General features: G+C 40.1%; 3 protein-coding genes across 4 annotated transcripts; 2 read left to right on the forward strand and 1 right to left on the reverse strand.

Moving 5' to 3' along the window:
* The first annotated feature begins 925 nt into the window (after positions 1-925).
* Positions 926-2,467, forward strand: LOC104944875 (ras-related protein Rab-3A-like). Its single transcript, XM_010770462.1, has 3 exons — positions 926-933; positions 1,279-1,403; positions 2,203-2,467. Exons 1-3 carry the CDS (start codon positions 926-928, stop codon positions 2,391-2,393), a joined length of 324 nt encoding a protein of 107 aa, XP_010768764.1. The 3' UTR covers positions 2,394-2,467.
* Positions 2,468-5,288: 2,821 nt separating this feature from the next.
* Positions 5,289-7,184, reverse strand: LOC104944848 (transcription factor jun-D-like). Its single transcript, XM_010770426.1, has one exon. It carries the CDS (start codon positions 6,941-6,943, stop codon positions 6,038-6,040), a length of 906 nt encoding a protein of 301 aa, XP_010768728.1. The 5' UTR covers positions 6,944-7,184; the 3' UTR covers positions 5,289-6,037.
* Positions 7,185-9,556: 2,372 nt separating this feature from the next.
* LOC104944847 (pyroglutamyl-peptidase 1) lies at positions 9,557-13,243 on the forward strand. 2 transcript variants are annotated; one of them, XM_010770425.1, is made up of 5 exons: positions 9,557-9,717; positions 10,925-10,977; positions 11,155-11,271; positions 11,384-11,616; positions 12,236-13,243. In XM_010770425.1, exons 1-5 carry the CDS (start codon positions 9,687-9,689, stop codon positions 12,483-12,485), a joined length of 684 nt encoding a protein of 227 aa, XP_010768727.1. In that variant the 5' UTR covers positions 9,557-9,686; the 3' UTR covers positions 12,486-13,243. The 2 variants fall into 2 exon arrangements, with proteins under 2 accessions (XP_010768727.1, XP_010768726.1); XM_010770424.1 differs by lacking the exon at positions 9,557-9,717 and adding an exon at positions 10,260-10,311.
* The last annotated feature ends 1,520 nt before the right edge of the window (positions 13,244-14,763 follow it).

Below are 14,763 nucleotides of genomic sequence, written 5' to 3' on the forward strand. Positions count from 1 at the left end.
TCTGACACCGTGTCAGATTTTGGTTATTTTGGGGAGGTCGAGATAAATCTATTGTTTGGTGGATGCAGTTTGAACCAGAGTAGCAGCATGGAGGTCGGATCGCCACCAACATAAATAAATATGTGGTCCGAAAAAGGCTAATGACAAAAAAAATACACATAGCCTTCCTCAGGCAGTGTGTTTGTACCGGGGACAGGTCAGGTGACACCCCCTTGATGAGAAACTCTAAGAAATGATCGGGGAATCCCTCCGGAGTGGAGTCATGACGGCTGGATCTGAATTATGTTTTTGTATTTGGCGGTTTGTGTCCCAGCTGTCGATCAGCTGTGCGCAGCGTCTCCACTGCAGCCTGTGCATCTCACCCCCCGCAGCAACTCTATATCCAGAGTTAAAGGAAACACAACTAATGTGTTGTTTTATATTAGCTGTACAATTTACCACATATGGTGCTCTTAGTTTCCAATACATCCTGTATTTTACGAGCGACTTATCAAGTCTTGGCAAACGGCATAAAACACGATTAAACATGTATTAAACATATATAAAACCATGCTCGTATCTACAACCTATAGAAATGCAAAACGGCGTCAGTGTAGACGTAATTCTGTCCTCCTGCTTACCGCATCATTTATGAGAAAACATTTCATAACATTAACACAACATATTCGAGGTGGTTTTAAATAACATATCCGTATTTATTTATTTCTCCCAGTTATGTTTTTGTGTGCACTGAGGAGTCTCAAACAGGCGTTTGTTAAATCATTTTAAGATTGGCTTTAATCAATGTTTGAAAATGAATTCTTCATATATGATAAATGAGAGGTAACATTTTATTTATGATATTATTTCCACATATTTCTCTCCATTCTTCCTTCTGCCAACGGTGTCGCAGTTTCTCGTCTCTCCCTTTTTTGTGCTCAATCTGATGAATGTGTACTTGTATATGTGCATGCATGTAAACAGGGTCAGTGTATAGCTTGAAATATATATTTTGTATGTCTCTAGAAATTAACTTAAAACGTTGTTTATTATGCTTAATATTTAAAATGGGAAAATACTGTAATGACAGGATTTAAAAAAAGAAATTCCCATGTAGTTATTTCATATAGAATATATTTTAATTAAAGAATCTGAAAGCTTGCTACATTGGGTTTCATATCTGTATCCAGAAATGAAATGACTAAATCAGGATAGAAGATAGAATGTCGCTCTGCCCCGAAGTTAACTAAATAGTAAATGAGATGATGAAGCTGAGCCCCGCCCCCTTTCTGCTGACAGGTCGACCCAGATCAAGACGTACTCCTGGGACAACGCCCAGGTGCTGCTGGTGGGGAACAAGTGTGATATGGAGGACGAGCGGGTGGTGGCGGCAGAGCGGGGCCGACAGCTGTCGGAACAACTGGGTGAGTCAGCTGATCTCTGTTGCTCCTCTACTATCCCTCCTCTCCTCTCCTGGGACCATTTATTAACATTTTATATAATCATGACCCCAACAAAGAGGAGGCAGTGGTGTGTATATTTAGCATCTAAACATAAATCAAATTCATAATGTTTGTGATATGTCTGGACATGTATGGGATCCTAATCAGCTTAGAAGTTGTAGTTTTTAAGGAAATGAACAGTTTAATATCTCTGTGTGAATATCTCTCCCTTTCCGTAGTCGCCAAACTGTTATGTCATCTTGATTCTATGTAGCCACGGTACATCATTTCACTGTGTTTGGAAGTGATGTTAGATCACTTCAGGCTGAACTCATGTTAAATCAAAGATAGCTCTGCCAATGAGCCTTACTTACAGGAATCTAAACTGTCTATTAACCTTTTTAAATATAAGAGATCTAAATATCAGTCAACCTCATAAAGCAACCTCTGGAGACGCAAGAGTCAGGTTGCTGCTTGTTTTTGGTCTCATTTCCTACTCTCCCTGTTGGAACATGTACATCAAAAGCATATTGCTGTGGGGAGTGATCAGCAGGAGTCATAGCATATGAACAGATGAAAGAGTTTTAATTAGGTGAATAGATTTCATTTATAAATACTGACACCAATCTGACAACGAGGGGGAGGGATTGAGCTGCCTGTCTCACCGCAGCCTCGGTGTGTCCTCGCATGAGATAAGTGGATCAACTGGGTAAGCTTCACCTGGGAACATTAAGCGTAACCCACGGCCTCTCTCCCTCTCTGTCCCCCCCCCGCCCCGCAGGCTTTGAGTACTTTGAAGTGAGCGCTAAAGACAACATTAACGTGAAGCAGACCTTCGAGCGGCTGGTGGACATCATCTGCGAGAGGATGTCCGAGAGTCTGGACAACAACGACCCGTCCGTCACCGGCAACAAGCAGGGCCCGCAGCTCGGGGAGCAGCCGCAGAGGTCCACTCAGGACTGTGCATGCTAAACAAAAACACACTCTCTCAAACACACACACGCACACACACTCACACTCACACTCACACACTCACACTCACACTCACACACTCACACTCACACTCACACACTCACACTCACACTCACACTCACACTCACACTCACACTCACACTCACACTCACACACACTCACGCACACACTCACACTCACACTCACACTCACACACACACTCACACTCACACACACACGCACACACTGTCTGCTTTCCTAAAGCCCACAGACATTTTTGGGTTTGTCTCTTACTTTTTCTTTCTCATACACACACATATTACACACTGCCATATAGAGACAAACAACTAGGTAGATTCTCCACCCCTTTTTTTCCACATGAGCGGCTCCCCCCAAAGATTTGGCGTTGTCACTAATCTCTTTTTTATTGTATGTTAGTAATACAGGGATTATGTGATGGTGCTAATTTAGTCGCAGGGGTGAAGAAAATGTAACGGAGGTACAATCTCAAGTTTTCTTCTTGTTTTGTTGGCACACGTTTACACAAACATACACCAGACTGTCTCTTAACAGAAATGTAAAAGGCCAGTGAAAGCTGAGACTCCATCATTCCTTAAAGATGTGTCTACAATTGGGTTTCAATATAAAATGCTGATTATCCTCAAATCCCAGGCCCTACTTGGCTCCAACGCCTCAAACCTACTTGGGTATAAATCCGCTGAATTCGTTTTACTCTTAGTCCCATTGGATATATTTGTTTGTTGCTGTGGATAGATTTTTTTTTTTTACATTTCTGAGTTGGTTGGGTGTGTTTTTGAGCATGTGAAGTCACTGGTCCTCCCCAGTGTTGTGATTGAGTCTTTTCAGGTTATTATAGTCCAAACAGGTCTTGCTTTTTTTATTTTAGGAATGAACGTGAGAATAGCAAGACATTCATATCAGTTTGCTTGTGAAGTTGTTTCTATAATTCATTTTTTGGCCCCTTTCCCAGATCCCAAACATTTTTTTAATTCTTTTTTTAGCAAAACTGGATGTCAGTTGTTTGGTTGGTGTCGGCGTCCGGAGCTGCAGAGCCTCTGAACACTGCTTGATTTTAGATTCTTGGTCTTTTTTTGTTTTTAACTTTTTTTTATGTACTATTTTTATTTAAGACATACAACATAAGTTAAAAGGTAAAGGATGTCTCTCAAAATTTAAAAGAGTGTATAAATGTTTTAAAGTCAATAGTTGTGCATTTTGAAATGCATTCATAATATATATAAATGTATAAAAAAACAAATGATACAGTAATAATGTTTGAGGATATTGGATTCCTACATGTGCTTTAGTGGGAGATTCATGTTGTTGATGTTTTTGAACCGACTCTGGTTGACCGGATGGTTCTTTGAGCTGCTGTCTGAATTTAAAAGCTGCCATCCTACAGTTTGAACAGTTGGTTAGCTAATGGAGGCTAAAGCTTTCACATGTTAAGCCCACGCCCCCTTCTCATGTATTCACTTTCATCCACTGCATACATTGTGCTCACTAGAAAGGCATATGATTCAGTGCAGACCTCTACATCAACGCAGATTGTCTCTTGTGTTACGGTGGATCATATTTGTATCTTTCGTTTTGGGGAACATGATGTTTTTAGGCATGGTAAATGTCAGATTATGAGCTTTATTTCCCTTTTAAGGTTAGGGATGTGTCTGCTTGTGTATACAGTACAGAAACAGTAAGTCATGCAAGGCATGCAAAAACACCTGTAAGTTATTTCAAAAATAAAACATATTTATTTTGTATTATTTATAACTTTAAATTTGCTTTAAAGATAATCTTCTTCCTAGATGATGCAGTGCAATCTGCACTCTGCTTTTTAAAGTGATGTTCAACAGTATTCACTTGCTTAGACTAAACTTTGAAGGGAAAATGTATTTGTGTTTACAGTGAATATTAAGCTTAAGATGATTCCTCAAGGGGAAGTTTAAAACATTCCAGTGAGAAACTGTTATCATGTCCGCACAGCTTTGTAGGGAAGTTTGTTTTTCTTTTGATATCAGTTATGTTATTTTTAAGACTTGGAAGTGTAAAAGGGGACTGTTCTTCTCACAGATCAATAGCAGTTATTTCTCTCTACACATATAAACAACATGAACCCTGCTGAAGGGTTATAATGCACTTACTGTACGTCGGTGTGCGAATGTGCCGTTTATGAAGGAGGTCTTAGTAACTGTTATTTCCAAAGAGATCTCTACAAGGCATTTGGAGCCAAACAAAGCGCTTGTTAGACAATGTGCAGTAGCTTCAACAAGGTAAAATGTTTGTAGCTAACTGAATACTCTGAACACTTCGTTAAAACAGTGATTCTTACTGCATTGTTCACTTTTTAATTGTTTGTTGATTTTTTTGTTACTTTTATTTATCGTGTTTTGCTACAGCTGTAAACTTTCTGGTGACTTAGAAAAAAAAACATGGATCATGTTCAACTCTCCTCTTCATCCTCCCTCTCTGCCATCTTGTAAATAGAAATGTTCTTTCTGTCGGGTATTAGTTGTGTGAATTTGTGCTGTAATTCTGTAAAGCCAGATTTGCTAAAATGAGGAAATCAATAAACCAATTATAAAAGCTGGAGTTGTGTCGGTTCTACTTTAATTCCCAAAAGGGAGGGATTTACAAGAAGTGCACATGTGATGTTTCAGAAATGGTTTAGAATAATTGTGCCCAGCAGAGGGCATAATAATACTGCATTAATGTTTTATTTTCTACCCTCAGAGTTGTTTGACCATCTATGGTTTGGTTCAGCTTCTCTACTGCACAACTGAATGAGAGAAGACTCATGTTAAAGGTAAGAATTTATATTTTAGTCTTTCAAATGCTCCTTCCAGCTTTATAAAGCAGGCAAATCCTCCTGTCTTATTAAGAAACCAAACACATACGTTTTAGTAATGTAGTGAATTTAATAAATGTCAGGTAGAGACTTGAATGTCCTTTACACATGTGTATATATATATAGGGTTTCTCAGCACGTACACATACATTCATGGACGTTTTGGCGCCTGAAGAACTACAAAGAAGCCACCAAAATAGAAAATACAATGGGTACTGTACACAAGAGCAACAAGACATGCAGTGTTCCTTTTTGCAAAAAAATAATAAACAAAGTAAGACCATATGTAAAATAAGAAACGTTTCAGTAAATAAAATATATATATTTGTCATTGCTAAGTGCTTGTAAACAAGTAAGGCATTATATTACACGGTGGGTGCCAGCACTTGGTGACACCCTGGTGTTTGGTTGCACTCTAGTAGAGATTGTCCAGCTTAAACAAAGATAAACCCTATCCTGCACCAGTCCAGCACTTTGCTACATGGCTTCCCAAAAAACATTAGGGCAACAAAATAAGTCTGTTAGCAGTAAAACACTGCCATATTTCAGGCTGCAGCCCACACCTGCTGCTGGTCATTATTCCAGTAGACTTTCAGCTCCCATCAAGGCCAGTTCATTCACTGTGCAGTGCAAATGCCTGTTTTGATTCTCAGTAACAGGCTTTATCTGGAGGGTGCATTTACAATGGCCTCATATCAAGTCTCTGATAAGTATTCTGTGTTACAAAAGGCAAATGTTCCTCATAATTCATGCCTGTATTCTTCCTCAGAGCATATTTAGAGCTGCATAAACAGAGGCTTTAGTAAGCTTGGACCTGGTTTGGTAAAAGCTGGCACCCACTGCTGACATGGTTCATCACCTTCTGCTTCAGCTGAGCCACTTGATCCCTGAGGACGCCGGCTGTGGATGCCAGCTCGGTGTTTTGCGTTTTCAGGTTCTTGACCTTGTCCTCCAGCCGAGAAATCCTCTCCAGTTTTCTCTTGCGGCACTTGGAGGCGGCTACCCTGTTCCTTAGCTTTTTCCTCTCCGCCTTGATGCGCTCCTGGTTGTCCATGTCGATGGGAGACAGAGGGGGGCTGTCCCCGAAGCTCTGCATATCTGGCACAGTCTGCGGCTCGTCCTTCACCAGCCCGGCGGACTGGAGTCGGGACAGCACAGCCGCGGCCTGCTGCTGCTGCACGCTGGCCAGATGAGACGGGGGCGGCGGGAAGGGGATGGTGTCCGTAGAGTAGTTGATGGTGGTTCCGAGCGGACTGGAAGCATAGCCGTTCAAAGTAGTGTAAACAGGGAGGTCTGAAGTCTGAAGCCCGCTCCCCATTGAGTTGGCGACTCCGAGGAGCTCCAGTCTGTCCACGCAGCCAGCCTCGCTCAGCTGGTTCTGCTTGTGGAGATCCTCCAGCGCCTTCACGAAACCCTCCGCGAACTCCTGCTCGTCACTGGCCGACTTCGGGTAGAGGAACTGGGAGGACGGGTTGGCGGTGGTGACCAGACCGTTGGACTGGATGATAAGGCGCTCCAGGTCCGGGGTGGTTAGTTTCAACAGTCCTAAGTCTGGAGAGTTAAGGAGTCCGTCAGTGTCCCGGAGAGGGTTGGATTTGTGGTCGTCCAGGTTTAGATTAATGTCCTTCTTCATCATCGTGCTGTGGGAATAGATGCTGGGGACCCTCGGAGTGTTCACGGAGCCTGGGTAGAAGGTTGTTTCCATTCTACACCCTCACACGAGGGAGTGCTGAGCGATACGCATTAACGATTGTTCAGCAATAATATCCAAATATGAGGAAATCAGCTGATCCTTATTGTCGTGCGATCCTGTTTCCTTATCCACTTGTATCAGTCTCTTCTATCAGTAGACTCCTTGAGCTCTCGTGCCTGTGTGTCTCTATACAGCGCGCGGGTGATATTGTCTTTTCCCGGTGGCACGAATGCTATGCGCAGCGCCAGACTTCGCTCGCTTTCTAGCCCTAAAAATTCCATTATGTCACTCCAGAGCGCGCAGATTGGCCCAAAATGACGTTGGTTTCCGGTTTAATTTGAATAAGGGGCAGAGCCTGTCTTTATTGCCATGGAGACTCTGGGTAAACTACAAACAGTGCAATGCATTGTGGTTTGATGTCATAGCATAAAAAAGCTCAGGGTCGCCAAAAGAGAGCAGAGACTGGGCGGGGAAGGTGTAAGAGGCGAGGGCCAAGGAAAGAACAGAGGAACAGGACTTACAGAAAAATATAACTTAAACTAAGGCTGGGTAACTCACTTTAAAAGACTTAAAGAGTGGAATAAAAGTCAGCTTCAAGTGTAGTCTTGTACTCTTCCACAAACTAGTCTCTAGGATTTATTTAATCTTAAAGTATGTGTTCAAGTTCAAACTGATTTCATGTTTTATTACAAAATCATCAGATTCCTACACAAACCATGTCAACTCCTCTTGTTCCAACTCTGTGAGATCAATGGTCAGATGCAGCCCCCACACACGACCAACAGAGTGAAATGTGTGTCTCTATAAGTGCTCTGAAAGTGTTTCTGGGGAAGCTGTGTAGAAAAAGGGAAGGAAACCGTGACAGTAGAATGAGGAAACCATGTGCTTTCTGTGATTTTAAATTTGAAAAGGTTGAAGGTTTAATGGCTGTTGCTGAATTCAGTCTCTTTATTTATCCCTTTTTCAATCGATTTCCTCCTAAACAAATTGAACTAATCATAACAACGCAACACAAAGCTGTGAAACCTCAGGCATCACCACATGTAAATTAATTTTTAAAATCATTCTAATTATTAAAATAAAGAAATACATTATTACAGAACAGATTAAACATACAGTAACAAAATAAAAGAGAACACAATATTGCAGAACACAATATATTGGAGCATTGTAGAATACAAAATATATAAATAGAATAGAATAAACATAGAAAAGAACAGAAAATAATAGGATTGTATTGACGATTAGAATACAATAAAGATTCAAGTAGAAATAATAGAATAGAATAAAACATTAGAGAATATAGCATTGTAAATAGATTAGAATAAAACATTAGGACAGAAAATAATACAACAGAATAGAATAAAAGATTATAGAGTAGAAAATAATAAAGCAGAATACAATAGATCATTATGGACTATAAAAAGGCAGAATAGAATATCAAGTGTTTACATCCAGTCCACATTATATAAGGCATTGACTTCCTCAGCAAAATGTTGTTGTTCCGCCCATTCACAGCGAGGACGTCAGCAGACTGTCTGCATCAGCACCACCATGCAGAGAGGGCATCATCAGTTTCCATGGCAACACTGACATCGCCGTGACGCAGGCGAGACAGAGAGGAAGGTGAATGGGTTGAGGGAGAAGAGGGGGTGTTAGCGACTGCAGTGCACGTTGTGTAGGTGTTCAGAGGAGTGTGTGTGTGTGTGTGTGTGTGTGTGTGTGTGTGTGTGTGTGTGTGTGTGTGTGTGTGTGTGTGTGTGTGTGTGTGTGTGACATCAGTGTTGTTCTGTAAACCTTAATGAATGAGAGAAATTAGTTTGAAACATTCAATGCAAAAATAAAAATCTCCACTCTATGAAAAGCATATTTTATTCTCTGTGCCAGTGTGGAGCCACACAGGGTGCAGTGTCCAGAATGTGTGACTCATTTCGCAACCCAAGGGTGTGGACGGCACAGAGAATGAAAAGAAATGCTGTTAGGCGATATTAGATTAACTCTGCCTTCATGACAACAAACTGGGAAGAGGGTTTGTCCTCTAAACCCAGGTAATGGAGTGTGTCAGGGGTTGTGTAAGATACAATTTCCCCTCCCTCAGCCAGAGAAGTGTCCTTTGACTTTTAATCCCTCGGGCAGGCACGTTCAGAAACGCCCTGTGTCACTCTGACGCTGTTACACTGCACACATTCACACCTGGGAGCTGCCCAGTAAAACCTCTGAGCATGTCGCTTCATGAGCAGCTGGTCGGGGTCAAATGTTCATTCATGGGTTGTCTCAACAGCTCTTATTGATGGAGGGGAGGTTGTTTTTCATTCTCTTAAACAGACGCTAACCTTTAATCTTTGAATGCAATGCAGATGCTTGCTTTTCATTTTAGCACACACACATGGCTTGAATTACATTCTATTGCATTAAAAACAGTTGGAGTAAAAGTATCAGTTTTCATCATCTCCTGTCCCCCTTTCCAACACTTTCACGAGCATGAAAAACAAAACAAAGATAATGAGTCCTGTTTTTTTTGTTTTTGTTTTTGGCCTTTTAGTCAAATGCATTATAGGCTGCTGTTGAAGATTGTATGCCCATACAGCAGGTGGCAGTATAATCCATCCAGATCTGGTTTGTGACTTCCTTTCACCTCTGAGTCAGAAGAAGACGGCAGCAAGCGTTGACAATCCACAATCCTGGGATTCTTGTTTGGGATATTTGATCTCTCATTATCAATCTATGACAGCTCCTGTCCTAACAACCAAGGATAATGGCCAATAAGAAGAAAGTAATAGTAACAGGTGAGAGGCTTTAACTGGTCAGTGTCCAGAGAGACTAAGGTGTCTTAGAGAATTCTTTATTGCCTAGTGCTGTTACAGCTCATTGAATTGTCTCCTTGCGTCTGAGCTGCACTTTAATGGATCTGTTTATATGATAAATATGTTATGACATTGCAGTGAGTATTGCTGCTGTGATGAGAGAAGGGTTGTGTCTATTGGTTTACATTAGGAAACAAAGATATGAATTAGGTGAAGGAATGATATTTTTTACACTACCATCTGCGAGACAGAAATGATCCTGCACCTTTGTGACGAAGGTAACTGCGTCCCTGTGGACTGACGGCTTCGGACCTTGTAATATTGCACATATGGGTTTGCACTTTATGAAACAACTTTCTTTTGCACAGTAATATGTCACTGAGCACTTTAGTGAACAGTTTGCACTTTATTAACGTGATTTGCACAGTACAGTTTGGCATTGCATATTTGCAAATTTTTATATAAATTATACTATTTATTAATGTAGTAGCCTATTTATTAAATGATTAAACCGTATTAATTGGAATGTCGTCTGGCAGATGCTGGACGGTCCTCGGCTCCACCTGAAAAGAGAGGGGAGTTATAGCGAGAGCGCCGAAAGTGTTTGATTGTGTAAGATTGACAGCGGTTGAGATTAATCATTGTGTGCAAATAATATGTTTGAGCGTGTATATGTCATGACGTTAAGTTGCATTAATTGTACAAGTTTTCCCCCTCCCGTCTTGTCTGTTACTGGTGATTGTGGTCACCTGGTGTCCTGTGTCGTCTCCCCCCCACCTGTGTCTTATTGGCCTGATTAGTGTGTGTGTGTATTTCGGCTCTGTTTTCTGTGTGTCTGTGTGTGTGTGTGTGTGATCGTGATCCTTCTGGCTGCTGACTGTGTTCAGGTGGACAGCAATTGAGGCTGTGAATCATGTGCCCATGATTTGAATAAATGTCCACACCGGGTTCTATTTGAACTCTGCCTCCTTGCTTGGTCGGGCCGCTCAACGGTCTGTCTCCCAACCTTTTACTGTACTATGAATACAATTAATGTTTAACTGGCAACTGTTGGACTTTGAAATGTTTTAAAAATGTGCCCTTATCACTACATGACAGATTGCCATCATTGCGTTTTTATTTTATTTTCTGCACATGTCTCATTACTGCAGTGAAGATTGTTTTATTTTAAAATATTTTTTCTCTGTAGGTTTTGAGCCTTTTGGTGGGCATGCAGTGAACTCCAGCTGGGTGGCAGTACAGGTAATTAGTAATCCAGTTATCCATTTCAACAAAGGTGTATTTAAGCTCCTGAATAATCATTTAAAGACAGATGTACATTTTTGGTGGGTTTTCCCTCAACTCACTGTTTGCCTGCAAAGCCCTTAATACTGCATTTGAGTTTAACATACAGTATACACTTTTTCCCTGTGGTGACAGGAACTGGAGAAGTTAGGTCTTGGTGAAGCAGTAGACCTCCATGTGTGTGAGGTTCCTGTTGAATACCAGGCTGTTCAAGACCTACTGCCTTCCCTGTGGAAAGAGCCCCAGCCACAGGTATAGAAAACACACAATATTGTACATGACAAACACATTTTTCCACCATATTACATATGAAATGTTGTCTTAATCCAAAACAACCCTCCTCTGTGTTTGGTCCTGTGAGCAGCTGGTTGTCCATGTGGGTGTTTCTGGGTTAGCCACCACTGTGACTCTGGAGCAGTGCGGCCACAACAAAGGTTACAAACGTCTGGACAACTGCAGCTTCTGCCCGGCCTCCCAGTGCTGCATGGACAGCGGCCCCGACTGCATACAATCGGTCCTGGACATGGAAACAGTCTGCAAAACAGTCAATGGCTCTGACCTTGGGGTCACTCTTTCTGTGTCCAAAGATGCTGGAAGGTTTGTTTTATAGTTTACACACGTAGGAACATTTACACACTCACATACTCTCCTGGACAGGTGTTAGTCATAATGGAATAATGAATACAATGATTCAAATGAAAATAGATAGTGTGCTAATAAGATAAGAAAACTTTATTGTCCATTCCATGATGCAATACTGTGACAATATTCATGTTATTTATCAGTTGTTGCCATTGTTACAGGCAAATAAATTATTATAATTTGAAAGATAACAGGATTACCCTCAATAAACCAACTTAGCATTGCAAAGCTTCCATTTTCATGCCTGAATGAAGGCCACAAACTTAAGAGTTTGGTCTGAAATGGACAAAATATTTTTATTGTTTATTTTAAAACTGCATATACTATAAGTGTTTTGGCTTCTGCTTTGTGGATTTTGGTTTGAGTTAAAAAAATCTCTGAATCTTCATCTCTTCATAGTCGAAATATCCTTTCTTTTTCTCAGCTGGATAATTGCAAATATGCATGATAATTAGGAGTGTTTCATGACTCATCTTGAAAGTCTTAAAAGCTTAGTTTTCCATTAGTATCTTTATCTGTTTGGTCATGTTGACATGTGATAATACAGACAACCTTTTGTTTTGGTGTATGGCAGGTATCTGTGTGACTACACCTACTACACCTCTCTGTACCTGGGGCACGGCCACTCTGCCTTCATCCATGTGCCTCCTCTTGGGAAACCCTACAGCAGCCAGGATCTGGGGCGAGCTCTGCAGGCCGCCGTGCAGGAGATGCTGAAAATACTGGAACTGGATCCTGAACACAACAAGCAGTGCAATCACGAGCATCATCAGCAGCAGCATCATCATCATCATCATCATCAGCATCAGCATGACCACGTATGACTTACAGGCAGTGAGTGCTGGTTGACTATCTTGGGGTGAGCACTGTGCTGACCCCAAGATAGTCAACCATTAGCTCCAGAAAGTAATGGCCTTAACTGGGTGCTTTTACCTGTAATATCCGTGCCATTTGTAAACCATGTTAAAAAATATTGAAAGTTTAGTTTATTCTAGATCTGGTCTTGGTTCTTTACATGTGTGTGCAGGAGCAGTGGGCACCTGTGAATATCAACCATTCCTCTTCCTTGGACACAACTGTGAAAATAGATGTTAACAACAATTATAGTTGTATTAACATTGTATGATGTGAAAGGGGATTTATGTGACGACTTTAACATACAATAGTAGCTGAAACGCCAATTATTTGCAACACATTGTGGGAACATTTACAGCTTCACTAATGTTTAAAGCCACACCTTCTGCCTGTGAGTCTGTCCTCTCACTTTCAAGTGTTTTTTTTTCTCCAGTCTTACACCTCCTATTGGTATGATTTGTGTTTTGTCTTGAAATTATGCTTTCATGCTCCATTGTATTGCTTACATTTGCATTAGAGAAATATGATTATATTGAATTGAAATGTTAATATTCACACTTAATGTTAAAAATTGTTTGCTTATCTCAGGGAATATATTGCACACACAATCGATATTAAGTAATCTGATCAATTGTGATCAATGTGTCTGTCCTATGTACAGTATGTAGTGCACCTTTGCAAGGCAAAGCTATCTTCAAACTGTTTATTATTAAAACACGTAAAACAGGCTTCTTTTATTTATTTTATCCATGTCTAAGGTACTGCTTCAACATGCACTGCTTGTACTTTGAAAATAACATCAACTCAAAAATGATTGCTCATCATTTTCCTTTTACATTCATGAATGCTAATATAGGCCTATAGGTTTCAGTAAATAATCATAAAAGCCATTTTTCTCACCTTGATATTATTTTATCTAAAATCTACATGCACATTTGGCTTAAACATACCCATGAAATGTAAACTCTTAAAGAAAATAAATTATAAGCCAAAGCATTATGATCTGTGATTACAAAGTCAGTTAGAACATTGTGTTCTTTGAGACTCAACTATTTTAATGCCAGTGTTGCCTTTTTTAAGTTCAAAACTTGATTCAAGGCCTGGCACTGAGGATGAACAAAGACTTGTGTGTGGCCTCTGTCAAGATTTTCCTGAAAAGGCAAGGCTGAACAAGAAAACAGATTAAAGTATTATCAGATGAATTACAACAACCACTTATGCTTCCATTTTCAAAAGGCAGGTAGATTTAAGGTCTGTGATTTTTCCTAAGACAGATGTGAAACATTAGGAAACAATGCATTGATTTGTCATGTGTATTTTTCCAATTCTGATATAACACTTTGAGATTCCTGTGGTGCAGCGCGAGTTATGCAAATACTGGGTGTAGTTCATCCTGGTTCAACAGACCTGCTGAACTTGTTCTGACCTGACAGATCTTTGAAAAGAACATGGAGTTAATAGAGGGGAGGGGGAGGGGTCAGAATCCTGAAGACAATGCATAGATGCCAATGTTAAAGGTTCATATTTACACTTATTTTCCCACATAGTGAAAATGGGAAATAAAGATTGCCTCTGCTTATATTGATCTATCTTTTCCTTCCATTGCATTTTGTTTTAGCTCTTACACATGTATATGGGATGATTTATGGTGGCATGTCTACTGAATTATCTTTCATATTCAATCATTTTATATGTTGTGTATATACACTGAAATAAAATATTTCATTATATTCAGTTTAGGAAAGTTAATCTTTGTTAACACCAGGTACACGACTATAAAATATTATATTATTCAACTTCAATTAGATGACCTTCTATTTTCTAACTCTTTTCCTTTTTCACAGAGCAAATAAAATATAATGTGAATGAATGTGAAAAGGATTTAATTAAATTAGATGAAATCTCTTTGACACAACTCCCTCGTGTGGTGCCCTGTTATTACTTTCTGGTTATCAGAATCAGAAATACTTGAGAAAAATAGAAATAAGGACGTACAAAATATGGGATTTTTTTATACCAATAAATATGGAAATAAAGAAACATGCATACTTTATATATATATCCAACTGTAATTCATAATTGAATTAATCATAAAGGTTTGGATCTATAATTCCGTGAGTTAAAAGGCAAACAATTATGAATTAGACACATTTAATGACAGAGAGGGCTTTCAGAAATAAAAGTGGCACATTCAATTCTGCTCACGTATGTCTCCTTGCCTCCTTTCTTGCGGGTGACTTACTGTAG

Source organism: Notothenia coriiceps, unplaced genomic scaffold (genome assembly GCF_000735185.1).
Source record: "Notothenia coriiceps isolate Sejong01 unplaced genomic scaffold, NC01 NC01_scaffold00008957, whole genome shotgun sequence".
NCBI lineage: Eukaryota > Metazoa > Chordata > Actinopteri > Perciformes > Nototheniidae > Notothenia > Notothenia coriiceps.

What these genes read in the sequence shown, in the direction of transcription:
- LOC104944847 (XM_010770424.1), top strand. Translation starts at nt 10,275, where the DNA reads ATGCTGGACGGTCCTCGGCTCCACCTGAAAAGAGAGG. An exon ending in GCTCCACCTGAAAAGAGAGG is followed by an intron (nt 10,312 to 10,924) that starts GGAGTTATAGCG and finishes TTTTCTCTGTAG; the next exon opens with GTTTTGAGCCTTTTGGTGGG. An exon ending in GGAAAGAGCCCCAGCCACAG is followed by an intron (nt 11,272 to 11,383) that starts GTATAGAAAACA and finishes TCCTGTGAGCAG; the next exon opens with CTGGTTGTCCATGTGGGTGT.
- LOC104944875 (XM_010770462.1), top strand. An exon ending in ACAGCTGTCGGAACAACTGG is followed by an intron (nt 1,404 to 2,202) that starts GTGAGTCAGCTG and finishes CCCGCCCCGCAG; the next exon opens with GCTTTGAGTACTTTGAAGTG.
- LOC104944848 (XM_010770426.1), bottom strand. Translation starts at nt 6,943, where the DNA reads ATGGAAACAACCTTCTACCCAGGCTCCGTGAACACTCCGAGGGTCCCC.